The sequence below is a fragment of the Tinamus guttatus genome, unplaced genomic scaffold, assembly GCF_059628265.1.
Source record: "Tinamus guttatus ecotype Peru unplaced genomic scaffold, ASM5962826v1 Tinamus_guttatus_pri_ptg000244l, whole genome shotgun sequence".
Classification (NCBI taxonomy): domain Eukaryota; kingdom Metazoa; phylum Chordata; class Aves; order Tinamiformes; family Tinamidae; genus Tinamus; species Tinamus guttatus.
This window is the reverse complement of record NW_028288778.1, coordinates 2,048,014-2,067,530: the sequence shown is the minus strand read 5'-3', so window position 1 is coordinate 2,067,530 and position 19,517 is coordinate 2,048,014. Positions and strand designations below refer to the sequence as shown.

Genomic DNA, 19,517 nt, shown 5'->3' with positions numbered 1-19,517 from the left:
CTGTATCCAGTGCTGATCTTTGCAGTAATTGCACAACCAGCTGTATCATGTGAGAGCTTCGACTCTTTATGTTGTGAAAAGGCAGCGCCTCTTTGAAGATGGTCTCATGCCACTTTGTTTTTCTGTATCTTTTTGAATGCAACATAAAGTTGGTGAAGAGCTAAATGCCTTTTGGCAGGAGCAAAGCCTAAGGAGCCTCGCAGCAACCTAAGGAAACTGCAGTTCAAGGCAGGGAGCGCAGCCTGCACAGGCATTCCCAGCTCCTGGAGTCCATTAGGACCTTTGGAAGACGCTGTAAATATCTCAGATCCGTCATTTTTGATCCATCAGACAGCTCTGAGGTGCCAAGACCGCTGCAGCCAAGTCAATGCAACGGGATGCTGCAGCCTCGGGAGCGAATGCTGACCGCGGCGGGGCAAGAAAACCGCAGGAAAAGATTTTTGCTGATTTTCGCCTGTTTGCCAAAGCCACCCAGCTCTCCTGGAAGGGGGCTGACTCAGACCGCCATGCGAGACACGAAATGAGGAAGGAAAAGAGAAAAAAAGAAAGAATGGAAACGCCCGACGCGGTGCTCGTGTCCGAGGGCCCCGCGGCCACCGCGGGTGGTGGTCGGTGCCCGAGGGTGAGGACAGGGCGGGTGCAGGGGCCGGAGCCCCTTGTGCTCCGTGCAGGGACGTCTCCACGTTGAGCTCTGCCTTGCACCTGTTTTGGGGGCCAGAGCTCCCTGTGGCTGCAAAACTGCTCCAGCAGCTGCTGTTGCTAAACCCAAAACGTTCAGCTCGATTTGCTCAACACTCGGTGCAGAAAGATTCCTCGCACTGGGTTTTTAAATGATTATCTACGTGCATTTGGGCTGCTGACTTGCGTTCCGTGAAAGCCAGGGCTAGCAGCAACCTCATTTCAAGTCCTTGCAGGCTCCGGTGTTTTTGCACATCCCACCCCGAGCTCCGCGGCTGAGCAGGAGCCTCCCCGTCTGCCCTTGCCCTGGCAGAGGTAACAGCCCCTCCGGCCATGGGTTTTTTTTTGCTGTTTTCGCTGGTTTGGTGTCTTTGCAGCTCGTGCAGCAGGTCTGGGCATCCCGGCTCCCCGGGGCGGCGCGGAGGTGCCCATCACTCGCACCGCGTGCCCGGAGCAGCGTTTCCCCCCTTCCACTGGCCAAAGCTGCCCTCGGGCTTGCCCAGGGAGGAGGCTGCGTTCCGACGCCGCTTTTAGGGTTTTTGGAGGCGCGTTGCCGCTCCCGTAGAGCACGGGGCTCCGGGGTTGGTTATCGTTACCGCTCGTTTTTGTGCTGACGCTCTCGGCTCGTCTGGCACGGTGAGATCCGTGATGCTGCTGCCCACAGCATCGCGTTCACAAGTTGCCCAAAGCTGCCTTCAAAGCGTGCGAGGGACCGGGCACAGCCGCGACATGGGGAAGCAAAACCCACACCGAGACCTTTGACTTTCCCCTTTTCACCCAAATCCCGGGAAAAGCTCCCCCAGACACAGCTCTGCAAGCTGCTCCGGCAGCAGGAACGGCTCCCGCTCCAGCAGGGCCTGACTCCGGCTTGGCCCTTGGCGCCGGGTGCTGGCAACGCTCCTCACGTGGCCCTGGAAGGACAAATCAGCTAAATTTTGTGGGGCAAATCAGCTAAATCAGGAAAGAAACCGAGGCCAAGAGGAATTGTCTTTTCTTACTTCCCCTTTTTTATAATCCCGAGTAGTAATTCAAATGTGCACCGAGTTCTGCTCTCTTGTTGTCAACCCGCCCGTCTTTCCTATGTTTTAACACAGGGATTTAGCATGGGTTTTAGCAAGGACTATGCACATGGCTCCGATATGCCCAGAGAAGTGTGCCCAAAATCTGTGCACCAGCACTGGCAGGAAAAAAACTTGTTAAAAAAGAAAAACCCAACCTGTGTTATGTGGCAAGGCTTGGTCAATGCTGGACTGGAGCTGCCGGATACTTCTGGAAAACCCGTTTTCCTATAGCTGCAATGTCACTGCTCGGTGGCACCTTATCTAGGTGTCTGGTAGGGTCAGGCCAGACGGGCACGTGCTGCACGGGCTGCTGGAGCGGGTTCTTTCCGTGGGGAGACCTCTATTTCCAGTCCCTCTTACAGCAGCGACTCCGTTTGGAAAAGCCCTAGGAGCAGAGCTTCCATTGCTTCAGTTTTCAGGGGACCATTCTGTTGCCCAGCGTATCGTGCTGCAAGGAGGTTTGTCCATGTCTATCCTCCTTTTATTAAATTTCTTCCTACCTGTATCTCATTATCTTTGTGTTAATTTATTTGCCCTGGAGGATCCTTTTATTACAGCTATCCAGGATTCCTCATCAGCTCCTTTATTTCATTAACGTTTGCACCCGGGCGTCGCACCCCACCCTCGGTGGCTGATTACCAACCCAAACACATTTAGAGCCTTTCATCTTTCTCCCACATGCTCAAATACTCAAGTGCTTTATTGCTTTATTGCTGGGCCTCCCTCCAGTTTGCGGAAGGGTTTCCACCCGCCGCTTCAAGGACTCACCTTCCTTGGTGGGGGCCTCTGCGCCACGCAAACACGCGGGTGCCTCTCATCTGGGGAGAGGAAAAACGTCCAATTGGGGGGTTTGGGCAGGAAAATAAATGTCCGATTTGGGGGTTTGCTCCCAGCCGGCATTTATCCTCCAGGCACCCCGGGGCTGTTGGCCAAGGAGCCAAGAGGGAGCAGACGTGGAAGGTCCCCGGCTCCAGCAGCAGCTGCTCGGGAGCTTTGCTGGAGAGCGCTCTGGAAACGGGACGATGTCCTCGGGAGCGCGGACGCTGCGGCTGCTCGAGGCAGAGGCTGCGCCAGGACCTACCGCCGCTCTGACCCCATCGCTGCATCTTGTGACACCGAGCGCGTGACCAGCGCCGCCTTGGGCCAATAGAGCCCTTCCCACCCGGCTGCGCACCGGGCCAGCGCGTCCCGGCCCGGCCCGCTCCGTCCCGCTCGCTCGCAGTGCCGGGCACGGCCCTTTCTCTGTTTGCTTCTTGCTCCTTGGCTTAATAATTCCCACCGCTGACCTTGGCACGTGCGGTTTGAGGGGGCTGCCAGGAAGGCCCTCGTTGCTGTCGCCTTTAAACTTGATGAGCCTGAAGGGTGCAGCATCTTCAGCAGCCTTTTCCAGGCGGCCTCCTCCGAGACCCCGGGGGAAGCTCTGCAGACCTCGCTCCAGCACTCAGCCAATTTCTGCAGTTTTTCTCTCTCCCTGATCTTCCCAACGAGATTAGTCCCTTCTTCCTAACCCCAGGACAGTGTGGAGAGCCCCGACCCTCGAGAAGGGCTCTGGAATGGGAACTTCCCTGGTGAATACGGGTGCACGTACCTGCTACCTCCTCCTAACCCCGGGTCTCTGCTAAGCCGTGTCTGCAGGACGAGGACCCCCTTTCCTGCAGGTTTCGGCATCCCGCTCCTTCTGCCTTTAGCAGGTCACGTAGGAATACGATTCTTCACTTGTCTTATGGAGGTTTCACGTTGAATTTGCTCCCTGCGTTTGCATTGCCTTGGATTTCTAGTATCAACACGTGCAAAACCTGCAAGGGTAACGCGGCGGTGCCGAGGGCGCTGCTGCAGGCAGGAACACGAGGCCGCTTTTCGCAAAACGAAGCGTTTTGAGGCAAAAACCAGCAACGAGACAGGTGTAATTCAGCTTTCTTTGTTTAAAAAAACAAAAACAAATAAACCCCCAAACATAAAACAACCCAAACATTGAACAGATTTGTTAACCACAGACATAAAAGTATCAAGAAATACCAGAAAAAAAATACATTGCAGTAGACATCTTGTTTTACAAGGCAATTTGATTAAGTTACTACGGGCTGACCGGCACTAGGTCCGCTGTGGAATAGCTGTGTCGACAGGAACACAAACACGGGAAACAGACAGCGCGGACTGGAGAAGTATTAAGACTAAAAGATATTTACCCCTTAAAATAAATAGAATGTCATCTACAGCAACATTTAAATTAGTAAAATACTTTTAAAGCAACCAAATATAACAAAATTGTAAATCAGATCTAGATTTTCCTCTGTATGTTAAGATATTTTTCTCTGGTGTTAAAAAAACAAACAAAAAAAACCCCAAAAGCCCCAAACCAACAGAAGTTGTAAGTTTAGAAGAAAGATACCTCTGAAAAGGAGATTTTTCACTGCATGTGACTGCACCGGGGTTTGTTCCGCAGGGCCAGCACGAGGTCGGCACCAGGCAGGGAGGTTCTGGGGGGACGCGGCCGTCACCGTGGCCTCTGAGCAGGGACCGTCCCGGCGCGCGACGCTGATCTCGGCGCAGGACACCCGGGCGAGCCCGTGTCCCCCGTGCCGAGATGAACGACAGCAACAATTCAGGTGTGGATATGAAGTCTCTCCTAAGCCATTTAAAAATTAATTCAATATTTAAAAATATATACTTTTTTCTCCTTAGCACTTCAACAGCGGGAGGCAGCGACGCCCTTTCTCACGTGAGGAACCCCGTGAGAAGCCACCGAACCGCGGGGCGCCTGGAGCATCTCTGCATCCCGCGGGACCGGGGCTCCGGCGGGAACAGCGTTCCCCTCGTGTCCCGCATCCCGGCACCCGGAGCCGGGTTTGGGCTCCTGCTCGGCCGGGAACGACCACGGAGCCGATTCTGAGGGTTTCAACCCGGGGGGAGGACCTGGAAAGTTTGTTCAGCAGCGCAGAGTCCCTTTGAGCTTAACATCCATGGAGGGTGCCATGGAAAACAAGTGCGTTTACCAGGACACGGGATCTGGGCCTGAAAACACAGCAAATACTGCAGGGAGTCAGAAACATAAAACCCCAGCCAGGAGGACTGGAAAGAAGAGACATTCTCCGTATTTTACCTGCCCTCCAGAGCAGGTGCTTATGGCAGGGTGATTACGGGCTCCAAAGCAGAGCCCTGCAACCAAAAAGCAACATTAAAAACGCCACGTCCCCTTCTGGGGACCACGAGGAATCCCCCGTTTGGGCTCTGCTGCTGCCTCTCCCCCAGTGACGCATCTCATACCACTTTTGGGGAGAAAAAGCAGCAAAGAGGTGTTGAATTGGGATGAGCTCTCTCTTTTTCCATTCCAAAACAGAGCTTCTCCCGATGAGCCCTGCTGCCTGGTGCCCTTCTGGCCTCGCTCCAATGCTGTTAGCAGCATCACTAGCACCAATTCCAGCCATTGCAGAAACCGCCTGAGTGGTGGAGTTGTGTTTTCTTTTTGAAATGAAATTCCACCAGTTTTACCCCTTTCCTCACAATCTCTCTAAAATCCAGGAAAAAAAAAGGGTGGAGGAAGAGGGGGAGAACTAGGGGGTCCATGTATGGGATAAAAGAAACCGGGTTTCTGAAAGGTGAACTTTGTCCTAGGGTGAACGGAGATTTGAGACACGGCTTCAACCCAGTTCCACATTTACGTGGTTCTGTGCTGGTTATGGGTTCAGTTTTTCCTATAAGGCTGTTGTCACGGAAATGACGGTGATATCACCATGAAACACTGACGTAAATGCCAGAGCCAGCAGGTTAATACAAAAATATCTTTAGCAGCAAGTGGGAAATAATGAAGGAAAGTTCTTAATAAGCAAGCAAGCAGGTTAAGGATTTAATTAAGATCAATATATAAAAAAATAATTCTCAGTGTGATGTCTCCTCCTTGAAAGCCCTGTGAAAGGTTCATCAAGAGGGTATCATTTGGTGATGTTCTTCATCAGTGATGAGACTCAAAGATGTGTCCCCACCAAGCACCCCCACGCCTGGGGGAGACTTGAACCCATTTCTGAGCTCTCCCCGGGCTGGACCGAGCGTGAGATTGAGGAGGCTGAAAGAGCAAATCCCTTCCCTTTGCCTCCCAGCTAATTCTATCAGCACTGGGAGCCCCCGAGCTCCCCCCTGCCGACAAGCCAGGCCTGGGATTATCACAGCCAGGGAACTACAGCGGAGAGGAGGGCGACAGACTGAGGTTGTCTGTCCAAGGAACGAGAGCAGCGGAGGCAGCAAGTGCCCGTCGTCCCTGCCGAAACAACCCGGCTGCCAGCTGAAGAGGATTCCCCCTACGAAGGGAAAATCTAGCTCAGGTTTTGCTGTTTTTGACCTTATCTATGCGAATGCCTCTCCACAGGCACTGGATGTGAGATGCTGCAAGTCACTGCACGCAGGTCCCTGAGCAGCCACACGCTGGCCACAGCTTTGGGTGTTTGTGCACTGCAGAGATACCCGAAATTGCAGGTCTCTGCAGGTCCCCTGGGCTCCGTGTGACCCACAGCAAAGCTGTCAGCTAACGACGGTGTCACCCCTTCCTCCTGCACTGCCTCAAAGCAAAGACGTGTGGCTGCTGTAGCATCAAGGAGCTGCTCATAGTAAGTTGTTGATGCAACCATGGTCATTGTCACACGAAGCTGCCACCCGCTATTAACTCAAAGGCATTTTGTTAAAATGCCTCCCCAAAGGACAAAGTACGAGCTAGTATCCTTGTTAATGCCTCTTCCTCCAAAAAGGCTCTGTGCTAAGAGGAGAATCCAGTACAAAGCATTAACGCATGGAGGATCCTGGCTTCCAAACCACATAGTTTACAAAAATACTTAAGAGAAAAGGAAAAAGTTCAGCAACCCATTTTCTAAAGCACGAGCACACGGATTTGTAACAGACTAGTGCACCTCCCTTGCAGGGAAAAGATGCTTTTGATTTCCAATTAACGACCATGATTCCAATTTGATTTCCAACTAACGACACAGCTCACGTGCAGAGCCGTGGAGTGTTAAGGAACTGCCCTTTGGCCTAAAAAGGGGATACTTTAGCCCAAATAAAGCAGCACATTCCTAAGAGGATGGCTCTGACCGCCTGGGAACAGGAGGGGTGAAGCTGCTCCACTTACGAGCACAGGGATGGGGCTGGGCCCAGGGGACAGCACCGCGACCACTCCGGAGGGCGGCACGATCCGGGACACGCGTTATCCAAGCAGGACCTGGGGCTGCAGCTCCGCACGGACGAGGACAGACCGGGGCGCCCCGAGCGGGGCTCCGGCCACCCCCAGGGCCGGCTGCTCCCCTGGCCCCTGCGAGAGGGAACGCAGCGGAACGAGGTGGCAGGGGGCGCGGGATGAGCAAGGATGACCCGGCCACCCTTCGTGATTGATGTAGGGACAATCCTCAATCACACAGGGGGCATCTGGAGAGCACCGCGGGGCCCATCCCACGCCAGCTGGCAGCCAGTCTGCAGGAAAGCTTGGAATGGGCAATCCAGGCTGCTGGCCCTCCGCTGCTTCCAGTTCCCCAGGGTTATTGGGGAGTTCCTGTGCCTGCTCCCGGGGCTCCTTGCCAGGGCTGCGAGCTAAAGAGGGACCCAGGAGAAGCGGCTCCGATGCAGCTCAGTGACAGGGAGGTGCTTGGACCCAGGGGCTAAATGCCAGGCAGCGACGGGGGACCCCGCGTGCTCCTTTTGGGGACAGACTGGAAGTCAGAGGTGGCCCCGTCCTGCCCTGCAGCACCAGTTCTGTGCTGGGCCCGGGGGGCAGAGGGGTCCGTGCGGGACCCTGCTGCACCCTCGCCGCGGCTGGTGACACCAACACCGTGCCCGCAAGCCACCCCGGGCTAGCTGGGCTAACGCCGCTAGCTTGAGCTCGGCAAAGCAAAGCGGGAAAGCCGAGGTGGCACCTCGGGAGTCCCTTGGCATTGCACCCCCGGGCGGCGGGACTCCCCCACGGGAAGCTGCCAGCAGGAATTCCTCGTCCCGGCCCGCGCTGTGCCGAGGGCTTTTCCTGGTGGGGCTTTTTCCTGGTGGGGACGAGGCCGCGCGGTGCCCGGAGCGGAGCCGCTCTCACGGGGGGCGTTTGCGGGGGATCCGAAGCGTCTTCTCCTTGCGGCGTCTCCAAATAACATTGTGCGTTTCCTCGAGCTGCCTGTCTCCGCGTTCCCGCCTAGGATTCCTGCGGCACCACTTCCATCAGCTTCTGGCACAGGACAGTCGCCGAGACTGCAAGGGAGGGAGCAAAGCAGCGGTCAGAGGGAGCATCGCAACACGGGGCCACCGGGCACGCGGCCTCCTCGGAGCCTTGTGGTGACAGATGGGTGACACAGGACACAGGAGGAGCACAGGGAGCAGCCCAGCTGCAGCGGGGGGCTCCAGGGGTGATGAACCAGAATATCTTTATTTTTCCACCCATTAGCTCTGGCGGGCGGTATCCAAACACTCTTGTGCTTTCTGCCACTCCGCTCTGTGTTTGGAGATCACAAGGCAGCCAGATAAAGCTGATAGTGTGATTCTAAATACACACAAGCAAAGTCAAACCATTAGCGATGTGATCAGATTATCCGCAACATATGAATGTATGCATGGGTTTAAAGATCACATGCATTTGCAGCATTCTTGTTCTGTGTTCCCAGAATTGTTTCCATATTCCCCTTAAAAGTCCTTGGCGGTAGGACACAATTAATATGTTAATTTGCCACCGTGGCCCTGCAAAAAAAATGGCATTTCCAGGAACTGAGCCTAATACACAGAATAAAAAAGTGAGAGAGTGTTTGCAAGAGAGGAAAAAAATACATTAATAAGTGCTGAGTGCTGTTAAAAGGCTTTTTCTTCTTCATAAAAAGCACCCAGCTAAGGCTGGGCGTTTCTACTTGTCTGCTTTTCTAGGTCAGCCTGTCGTACAAGAGTTGGGAGACAGATGGTCGAGTTTAGTTACTTAGACAACATAGACTTTCTCGATTCACTCGTTCAGACCGGGAGATTAGATGGTGCCAAGAAGAGCCCGACCAGCCCTTCCAAACTCACCGTGCTCTAATGGCAGCTATGGGAAAACCTTATACCAGATACCTTAAAATAAGCCTCCTAAGGGAAAACATCCAGGGGGTTTTCTCTTCTCTTTGCTGCACTGCCACATTTTGATGCCAACGAGAGCTTTGGCCGGATCAGAAATGTTATCACTGGCTAAGTGATGGACTGGGACTAATTCTGAATTTACAGCAGTCAAATGTAGGCAAACTGTGCTCAGACTTACGCTGTTCATTTCCCTTCCTACCCACTGGAAAGGTATTCTCTGCTAACAAAGATCCAACCCTGTGCTCTTACGGGAGGCAGAAGAAAGGCAGCAATGTGCCCAGGGAACTATGCTCCACTGCACAATATCCTGTTTGCCAAAAGGAAAAAAAAAAGCCCTGGTAGTTAGCCCAAGCTGTGTTAATTATCGGAAGTCAGGGCGCATTTTGGGTGCTGGGCAGGTACAGTGATCATCAGGTTAAAAATTGTCACTATTAAAAAGAAAAGAGATCAGAGCCAAGATAATAAAACGGTGGCAGGCCTTAGTGCCCAGGACAGGTTCCAACCTTCTGGATGGAACTTATTTTCTTCTACATGATTAAACCAAATTAAGCCATGTGCCCTAATGAGCCAACCCTTGGAGCACCATTTAAAAAAAAGGCTGTCCAGACTGAAGGTTGGGTGCAAAGCTCAGTCATATTCCATCATATTAGACAAGTTACTGGAACAGGCTGCCCAGAGAGGTTGTGGAGTCTCCTTCTCTGGAGATCTTCAAAACCCATTTGGACACAGTCCTGTGCCACGTGCTCTAGGTGACCCTGCGTGTGCAGGGGGGTTGGACTAGATGACCTCGAGAGGTCCCTTCCAACCTTAGGCGTTCTATGCTTCTATGCTAGAAGCCTCCCCTAGAGCAGTGAGGGGCAGAGCTGCAGCGAGCTCAGGAAACGCGGCTGTTCTGGAGGAAGAGCCAAGGCTGCAGCCTTGCCCTTCACCAGCAATACTTACAGATGCCTTGGAGAATCCACTTGGGCTTGTTTTGCCACCAGACTCCAAAGAAGTAAACGGGGATCCCACTGAAGATGATTGCAAAGCCGATCGCACATTCCTTTGGCGTCATCCAGAAGGAAACGGCGATGAGAAACAAGCAGGCCAGGATGAAGAAAATGGGCAAGCAGATGTTGACCTGAAAGAGGAGCCACAGAGCAGTTGTATCAGGGATGGGAAACGAGGGCCAAGGTGACTCCCCAGGAGGGGAGCAGTTCAGGATCCACGAGGGACCCCACGTGGACGATATTCCCACCTGCTCTGAACAAAGGCAGCAGGGGCTGGAATTGCTGTTGGAAGGTCACCAATTTAACCGCTGCTCTTCAGGAGCAGCCTCGGCACAAGCCATAGCAACATCCCTGAGACAGCTACGCCGCTGTCTCGGCATCGACTGAGAGCACCCTGGCTTTCTTCTAAAAAACATGCAGGAAACCCCCCTAAAGGGTTACTTTGGGAAGGTGCTGGGGCACATCTGAGCGCGTTTCTGTGTGCTTGTGGGGCAGAGGTGTGAGTGTGCTCGGGGATGAGGGAGCAGGCGGACACGCTCGCCGCAGTCCTGGCCTCCTCCCAGGCACGGAACTGCCAAGGACAAACAGAACAAAAATCACAGCTCTGCGGAGCTGTCAGGCTTGGATTTGCCTGCTTTACTGGGGAAAAAGGGGGGAAAAAAAGAAAAGTGAATTCCATGATGATGGACAGGGCTTCACCGAGACTCTGTGAATTGTTCACAGACTCCAAGAATTGCCCTGGGGAATGTGTTAGCCTCCAAGAGCTTCCCGCGGGGAGACCCTCCCAGGACACCTCTCATCGCTGACACCCTTCCTTCACTCGAGTGTCCTGTGGCCATGGCACGTCCTCATTGGTGACAATTTGCACTCAGCAGATGCCTGTGCAGCAGGGACACCTGCCCACCAGGGAGCTGCGTGCTTCATGTGCCCACTTTTCCCCTGCCTGCCTGCTCCATCCTGCAATCCGAGCCCTCTCCCATCAGTAAACGCAGCCACACTCCCTGCTCCTCCCACGGTGCCGAGGAGATGCATCCCCAGACAGGGATCAATGTCTTGTCCCCGCAGTCGGAAGCCTCTGATCTCTCCTTACAGCTCAGAGCTACCGTTTTCAGAGCCATCCTCTGATCACCAACTAAAAGGGCTCGCACGGGCAGGACTCTCGGCGCAATAACCACACGCTCTGCTCACCTTGATGGGCCTTTCCAGCTCTGGCTTCTTGTAGCGCAGCCACATCATGCCAATGATGGCCAGAGCCACACACAGCCAGTTGAAGAAGCTGAAGAAGTTGATGACTGAGAAAATGTTGTTGGAGAAGGCGTAGAGCAGCGTCATGACACACTGCAGCCAGAAAGAGACACCGTTACCAAAGGGAGCAGCAGGCAAAACCACGTATATTACTACAGCAAATACAGGTCTTTGGGATGAACTATCTGCCAAGAATGGAAACAAGTTGATTATTTTTTACCTATTTAACCTATTTTCAGTTGCGGCCTGGAGTGATTTCAAAATGGAACGTGGAATATAAGGATATGATGAAAAGTGTCTATCCTTCCCCAGGGCTGCAGACACAAACGGAGGCTCCTTCTCCATGTGCTCTGGGGTATCCTATGCCCACCCTGTCCTCAGTGCTCAGCGTCACGGCCCCGGGTGCTTACCGTGAAGATGAGGGATGGCACTGGAGTGAGCAGCCTGGGGTGGATCATGGAGAGGATGGAAGGGAGGTGCCCTTCCCGGGATCCCACAAAGAAGAGCCTGAGATGAGGGAGATGGAGCCGTTACCTCCTGCGCCAACCCCCAGCCCGAGATCAGGGTTGTCTTCAGTGTAAAACAAGAGGGGACAGCCCCGATGAGCCTGGACACTGCTGGGATGGGAATGCCCAGGGCTGTGCAGGTTTTACACGTTTAGCCGGGTGGCCACACAATGCCAACTGCTAGTCACTGTTTTGAGAGTGCGGCCACCAGGTTCAGACCCCAGCCGTGGGTTCTGCACAAACGCACAGGGGAAACTGTGTTAGAGGGGAGGCAGGAGACAAGCAGAAATGCGGAAATGTTTATATCCTCCTTTCCAGGGAGGACAATTAAGCAAATTTACTAAGATAACCCGGGAAATGGGTATCAGAGCTGAAACCTCCTGCATGCCAGCCCTGACCCATCCCTCTCCCCTTACTGAGGAATCCTCAGCCCTGGAGTTTCATAAGCTGCTGGTTTTCATTACGGCCACTTTCTCAGGCAACGCCACTGAGCTCCAAGCCTGTGTTTGGTTACATCCTAATAACTTCAACAGGACTTTGCCTGAGGAACAGAAGACTAAGACCACTGCAAGAGACTCCTTTAAATTGGATATGGTTTTAAAGCCTTAAATTATTCTCATTCCCCACATGGTCTCCAGACCTTTTAGACTCTGTGCCTATCCCCAGACAGTCTTTGGAGGGCACTTCTAGCAAAGAGGCATTAAGTTCTGCTTGTAAACAAGCCCCACAAAGCTGAGCTAGAAACCTACCGGGAAGAGGTGAAGAGAGATCCATTGACAGATCCGAAGCACGATAAGCCAACAAAGACAGGTATGATCCAGGCCATGACACCGAGGTGGTAGTTCCCAAAGTCCTAAATGAGGGGCAACAAGAAAGATATTTCACACCTAAAAGCACCCAGGAGAACTCACAGGTGCCTGATTTCACACAGATTTCACACTGGAAACACCAACATGGTTTAGTACCTCAGTCTTTTGGAAGGTTTTCCAAATTGCCACTTGCTCCATCACCTTCATGGAAGAGCGTTTTGTGGAATTGCAGCAAGGCCTTTCCCTCAGAGTCCGGGCACAACATCCGCTAGACCAGCTATTCCAGAAGTTCCAGACTAAACTGAAACTGCAGGAAGACTGAGACTTTTGGCTACTGCCAACTGCATGCAGGGAGCCTGCTTCACAGGCTGCATCCCAGCATTTTACAAATTGCAGCCTTACATTGCAAATTGACCCTGATCTGCTTCACCACAGCTTCATGCTGAAATAATTAGGCTGATTTCAACAGACCAGGCACGTGACCTTGCATACTTCGAGCAGGGGCTCAAGACTTTCTCCTTTGGATTCATAATGTCACCCGAATGGCCCAGACCACTCTGGAGCGGCCTGGGAGAGTCCCCTAAAGCACTGAACAACCCTGGTCACACTTGGTTTGCAAGACCATGCGACGCTGCTCCCTTCTGAAGGGATCAGGACTTCTCACTGCAATGGCATTTTAATCAATAGAAATACTATTTTCTCTCTTAATTAGAACAAGGAAGACTCAGAGGGAAAACAGCCTAGTTCAGTACTGAGTGAATGACCTTCTCCTGTAAATACCCGACTCGGGTAACTGATGATAAGTCATGTGGCCAGCAGCACCTATGGGTATTTATGAATTAAGAGCAGCCGCCCTGTCGTGCTCTTCTCCGCGATAAACCCCACGCGGTATCACGCTGTCCTTCCCCGCTCTCGTCACAGTTGCTCTTTATCTCCCGTCACACACGAGCTGTTTCATAAGCAGCCACGGTCAGCATGGAACAAACTAGGAGATGTATGTAGAGATTGTAAGTCTAATTTAACCAGCCCTGGAAAACAGATGAGTCACGTCAGAAAGGCACCTATCTTACCACAGCCACGGCCTCGGACGTCAGCATCTGCTCCGTGGACAGGGTTGTGAAGTAAGCCAAGTTTGTCAACACATAAACCAAAGTGACTACAGGTAGTGAGATGATGATAGCCAGAGGCAGGTTTCTAGGAAGAAAATATAAATTGTCATGAGCGCTGGAGTTCAGAGAAGAGAGTTGTCAATGCCAGGGAATGTTATGGAAGGCGGTTGCTGCTGCTGCAGCCCTTGTGGATCCATTTAAATCTGGCACAAGCCGCTCTGCTTCTCGTTGGCTCCTCAGCGAATCCCGCTTCCCAGCCGGGCTCTGCTCCTGCAGGAGAGGGAAAACCGCTCGCCCAGGAGCGGCCTGGAGTGCCCAGGATGTGGGCTGTCTGGGCAAGCAGCACAACAAGTTCCCTGCAAAAGCCACCAAAAGCAATCTCACTAGCTGACAGCGCCAGCACAGGCATGCTCTTCTGGACAGAGCAGAAGCACTTGTGTTGGTGCCTTCTGGTGGGAGCTGGAAAGGTCAGGGGTTTAGCAGGCCCTTTTTAAGCTCTCACTCTGCAGCTGGCTGCACTGCTGAAGCCCAGTGAAAGCTCACTCAGACACAGCCTAAGGGGTCTGCAAAGATGAAGCTGTGTGGTTACAAATTTGCCCTTCCCAATAGCCCAGCTAAATTCATGAGCAGTAATTAGAGGAGGAGGCCCTGCTTGATGCCACATAATTGGTCTGTGGAGCTCAAAGCCACAGGAGGTGAGTGTCGAGTACTATGTCTGCATTCAGAAGGCAAGAAAGTAATTGCAAACTGCAAAACTTTCCCAACTCTGTTCATCAAGGAAAGGGTGTTTGGAGTCTCATGTTTCCCAGCAGGCACTAATCACTGCTGGGGTCAGCCAGGAACAGGCTCTTGCACAACCGACCCTGGAGGACGTATTGAGAGAAGGTCACACCTTCCCCACGAGCAAAAACAAGTTGTCAGCGACGTCCTGCTTGGATGGGGCCATCTAACAGGTCCCTGCGATGCACGGGGAGTGGGGACAGTGGCCTATTGCTTGATGGGACAGAAAAGCACACAGACAATAGGCATATGCTCAAATACTTCTATGAGTTTACTCTAATAAACCCATAAATGCCTCTTCCTTGTCTATAACTTAGGTGCCAGGCCAAGGAAATTGGACTTTCCACTATCACTGACAACATTAACAGTGCAGAAAAGCCATGTAAATAGCAGTCCTCTTCTTATAAATGTTATTGTCATTCCCACCCCCTGTTTTAAGGAGAACAATGCCATTTTCTGTCAAGCTTTTGGTAGTGATAACTAGAGATAGCCCCTTCTTCCCTTTTGCTAGGAGACCTTGGCTTCTGAGCTCATTAAAAACATCTATTAAACACAGAAGGCAGCCACAAGGAAGGGATGTTTCCAGAACCAGCACCTTTCCTCCTGGGGAGGTCATCACAGAACACATACATACCTGTAGGGATTTATCATCTCTTCTGTGACAAAATTCAAGTAATTCCTGCAATTTAAAAAGACAGTAATTAATTCTGGTTGAAAGTCTAAACGACTCCGTCAGCAAATTGCTTTGAACTTCAAACAGAAGTGACAGACAGTTGAGACAACTGTGTCTGGATGAACCAGTGTAGAAACAGACTGGGATCCTGCCCAAAAAGATGGCCCAGAGCTTGTGAAGGACCTTCCTCTGCATGGAGCAGTTAGCCAGGGTAGCCTCTCTACTCTGCCATGCCCAACGAATCTGTCCTGGTGCTTTCTCTTAACACTACCTTGGACATGCACCAAGACGCCCCATTACCTGCTCCTTGGGATTCCTAAATTCTACGATTGCCAGCAGTTCCTTCTGTTTCCATGTTCTGGCTGGAAATAGGGCATGAAATATGACTATTAACCCTACTAGGCAAAACCAAAGCAGCAGCATCATTGTCATTGCAATGAGAAAGAGCCCGACTTGGAGCAGGGCCCTCCTGCCAGCACACACAGTCTAGACAGGAGTGACCTGCAATGGTTGGCACTGGAGTAGGAGAGAGGGCTGCGTCTTACCATCCTCCGTAGGCAAAGAGACCGCTGTACAAGGCTAACACGATGCTGCCCACATCGACTTTGGTGCCTTCAAAGGAACGTGCAGGGGTCAGGTTTGTCACGTCCCCTGCAGAGAACAGAACCGAGAACAATTCTAGAACCCGCCAAACCGTGAACTTGAGGGGCCTTTGCAGGGTTATGAAAGGAAAGGGAGTCCTCAGAGCAGCTCTGCCTCGAGGCTGCTTCATTACCGTGCTGATGCCTTGCTGGTTGCGTTAGAGCACGTGCACCTCTTCCTATGGAGCTGCCCGCTCCAGGTTTATAGTGCTTAATCCAGAGCAGCGCATCAAATAACCGGGCTCCAGCAAACCCGTCACAAGCACCCGGCCCCTACGGAGTGTGGGAGTTTTCTCAGGCTGTGCAATCGCCGTCGCAGGGGTTATCTCCCAGACACCTCCCTGGGAAGAAAACCCTCTGGGGTCCTTCTGGCTGGAGATGCTATGCAAACAGATATTGTCACATTGTCCTCTCAACTGAAAGCTGCTGTTATTTGATAAAAACCCAGGATTTCCTCCAGTTCCACCAGCAACCTGATAAAGCAAAGGGTTTGCAGCAATCTCTTTGATTGTGGGAAGTTAGCTTCTTTGGGGCTTGAATATCAAAAGTTCCTGTTATTTATCTGCTTTTGAAACAGAAAGCCATAAATAGAGGGTTCAATTCAACATTTGGTAAGAACTCCCCCAGAGCAGCCAAGGGTTTATTTATTTTGCTTTCAAATGCCCCGCCACTGTTTTGTTCCCTGCCTTTTGATGCGGAGCGTGGGGATGGGGAAGCCACGCTCCCCCGTGGGCGCAGGGCTCCCCTCGGGGAGGAAGGAAGCGGAGCGAGGCCGGATTCGGGAGCGCGGGATTCGGGAGCGCACGTTAGCGCTCGGCGTCCCAGGAGCCCCGTTGCTGCCCATGTGATTGCTCTTAGGGCTGGATCCTCACTAATCTAGCAGCCTTATCACATGGCAGTCAGCAGCGCCTGCAGCTTAACCCCTCAGCTCCCGACACCACCCATCCAGGGGGGCATCCAGGGAAGGGAAAGGAATACGAACGGGACAAGGTGCTTTTCCTCTGAACCACCTCTCTGCCCATCTCCTCCTGGGAAATCTCAGCCCCCGCCACAACCAGCCCAGCACAAATCCTGACGCGCGGCGCTTTTCGCCCCCAGCATTCGTGCTTCCATCGGTGGGAAAAAGCTGGGGATAGAGGGCTTGTAGGGGAGGGAACAGGAGCAGCCAGCCTGGGATGCGAGGGATGGAAGAAGTGCAGGAGCGTGAAGGTGAAGCCACAAAGGGGCCCTGGGTCGCTGTGCAAACTGGTTGAAGGGCTGCAGGAGACTTCAGCTGCCTGGCCTTGAATGAAGCAAGGTAAGAAAGGCAAAGAAGCGGATACAACGCTGTGAGTTTATCTGCAATTCCTGGCCCTTATGCTCAGTCACATAATCTTAATTTGGCATTAGTGCCCTGGTTTAGCTCTGAACAATAACGCTGAGCTGAGGGAGGAGATGCCTGCTATCATGTTCTGCTGAGCCCCAGCCTAAGCTTTCATTAGTTTATTCTCTACCTTCCCCAAACAATTACCAGTACAAGTCCTTCCAAGAAAAAAGATACAGTTGTTGTTCTCAGTGACCGTCAGTAGCTACGGGAAGCACCCGCGGGAGGAGCAGGAGGGCAGTTTCTCCACGCTCTCCGTGGGAGCATTGCTGGAGTGCAGGAAGGGACCCAAGCAGGGTCCCACCAGCACCACACACGGCTCTGTCCCACCCTGTCCACTGTGGCATCACCAGAGAGAATAATTTCTTCTTGCCAGTAATGCCTTTACAGACACCACCGGCACCGTATGATACATCTCGGGGCACTAAAGCCAAGCTCAGCGATGGAGGGGACGCCAGACGTCCTCCTGACACGGGTAGGACAGAGCGGTGAGCTGTGGCTGTTGTCCTGATCTTGCCAAGAGCCCCGCACGGAGATAACGGAGGCTCGAGCAGTCGCTGCAGAAATCCCTCACGGAGGAGGTGCTGCAGAAGAGCCCGAGGTGCCGCGGGGCTGAGAGTACCTGCAGCACCCCGTGTGCCTTGTCCTGACCCAGGGGCCCATCAATGGCCACGGCAGGAGGTCGGGAACACTGCACTACACGTCCTTCCTCTCGTGTGTGTTACTTACTTTATTTACTCACTAGGGCTTGCTGTCCCCAACGGGGAGCTATGAAATCCTGTTCCTCACAGACGCTCTGCTTCTTTCCAGCCTCGGGACGGCCCCTGGATCAAAGGAAGGGCTGCAGACTTGGGGGTGGCAGAGCCAAGCGCAGCCCCTGCTGCTGCCCCGGAGCCTCTCTGCGTCCTGGCCCGGTGCCCCCGGCTCCTCTCCATCCCTCCGGAGCGGGGGCTCTGCCCAGGCCTGGCACCCTGAGGAGCCGGAGCCTGGTTTGAGCTGGCTCTTCAGCTGCACTCTGCTCTACAATTAACCAAATTAAGGTAACAAGCTGTGACATAAACCCTATTTGCTGATCTTGCCAGCTGCCAAGACTCTGGTAATTGCTCCAGTGAGCCATGGGTCACCTGGGGCCTTTCTGCGGGAGGGACCTATTTCAGGGCATGTGCTGCATGTTCAGGCCCTTTCTTTGGAAATGCTCGTTTGCTCCCCAGTCGTGTCCGTTCCGGTTTTAATAGCACAGCAATCTTCTATTGCACTAAGTGGTTAATCATAATTGCACAGTTTTAGCTTGCCTAAACAGTGAGGAGAGGGAACGCAGCCATCCAGACAACTCAGCAAGGGAGGCCACGCAGGGCCTTTTGCTCATGGACCAAACTGAGCCAGGGAAACGTGTTGTGTACATGGAAACCCCCAGACTTCTCCCAAAGGAGCAGATCCACTTGGATGTTACGACGTTTCCCAAGAAAAGCAATGGGAGCTCAATGCCTGAATCATGGACACTGAGGAGCACTGAGCAGCCAGGACTTGGGATGGCAACTCGCAGCTCCCCTGCAAACATCCCCTTGGTGCCCATGGATAGTTGGCTCCTCTCCATTGGCATCATCCCGGTGCCCCCTCCGTGTGCCCAGCCTTGTTTCAACAGCAGCTCTTAAACTGCTTCCCCAGCAGAAGGGTTGAGGGTTTGAGAGTCTCCACCAGAAGCCCTGGCCCAGCAGAGAGCATCCAGCAGGGAGCCAGAGCTCCACGTTACACTCCTGGTTCTCACTGCGGCTGTGGACGAGTTATGACATTTCCCTGCCTTTCAGCTCTTTCCTCCCGCTTCATGTAAAAATGCCTCTTTCTTGCCAGTGCTGGAAAGTTTTGGAAATACCATTCACCACGAGCTATTATCTGTGCTGTGCTCAAGCCAAGGGCCTGGGCTGCCAGATTCACACCCCACTAACACATTATTACCTTCGTCTCGGAGCTCAAAGCCTCCAAGGAGCCCAGGGGTGAAAAAAGACCCCCAGGACGCGGGGGCACCCGGGATGGACACAGTCCCTTTGGTCCTGGCACAGGAAACAGAGGCCACTTCCTACGTGCCCCTGTCTGTTCTTACTAGGGCAGATTAACAGCAAGGTGCTAACCCTAAACAAACCACCCAGTGGGTTGCCTGCTACTTCCCCTAAGTTTGATTTATCTTGGCTTCTCTGCCCACGTTCAATCCACGTCCATAGAAATTCTGCTTGCGAACGACGAGCGAAAAAGGCCCTGTCTTCAGAGAGGAAGAATAGAGGCTGAGTAGAGCCAGCCAGCTGGACTTGTAACCGAACCACAAACCTTTGGAGAGGGCAGACAGACCCTCCTGGCACGGGGATGCTCTCAGACCACGCTAGTTTTAGTCCCATTTTGGGTGGAAGCTGTGGAGAAGAATCCGTACGCGGCGCAACGCGACACAAGGCAACGCGACGCAACGCAAGGCAACGCAAGCACGAGCGCCCTGCGCACGCAGAGCTCCGGCAGCGCTGACGCAGCCTTGGCAGGAGCTGCTGCTGCTCCTGCAAACGGGCAGAGCGGAGGCGCCGGGGCAGCCGCGGGCAGCAGGGAGCAGCCGCCGAGGCGGGA

General features: G+C 53.1%; 1 protein-coding gene across 1 annotated transcript in view; it reads right to left on the bottom strand.

The window, feature by feature from the left end:
- Positions 1–7,827: 7,827 nt before the first annotated feature.
- SLC7A5 (solute carrier family 7 member 5) overlaps positions 7,828–19,517 on the bottom strand; it is a 30,555-nt gene continuing 18,865 nt past the window's right edge. Inside the window, exons 3-10 of the mRNA XM_010223821.2 lie at positions 15,455–15,560; positions 14,871–14,915; positions 13,418–13,541; positions 12,288–12,391; positions 11,443–11,539; positions 10,976–11,125; positions 9,741–9,918; positions 7,828–7,949 (exon numbers count right to left, since the gene is read on the bottom strand). Coding sequence (XP_010222123.2) covers positions 7,894–7,949; positions 9,741–9,918; positions 10,976–11,125; positions 11,443–11,539; positions 12,288–12,391; positions 13,418–13,541; positions 14,871–14,915; positions 15,455–15,560 — 860 coding nt within the window. The 3' untranslated portion in view covers positions 7,828–7,893. The remainder of the gene's footprint in view (positions 7,950–9,740; positions 9,919–10,975; positions 11,126–11,442; positions 11,540–12,287; positions 12,392–13,417; positions 13,542–14,870; positions 14,916–15,454; positions 15,561–19,517) is intronic.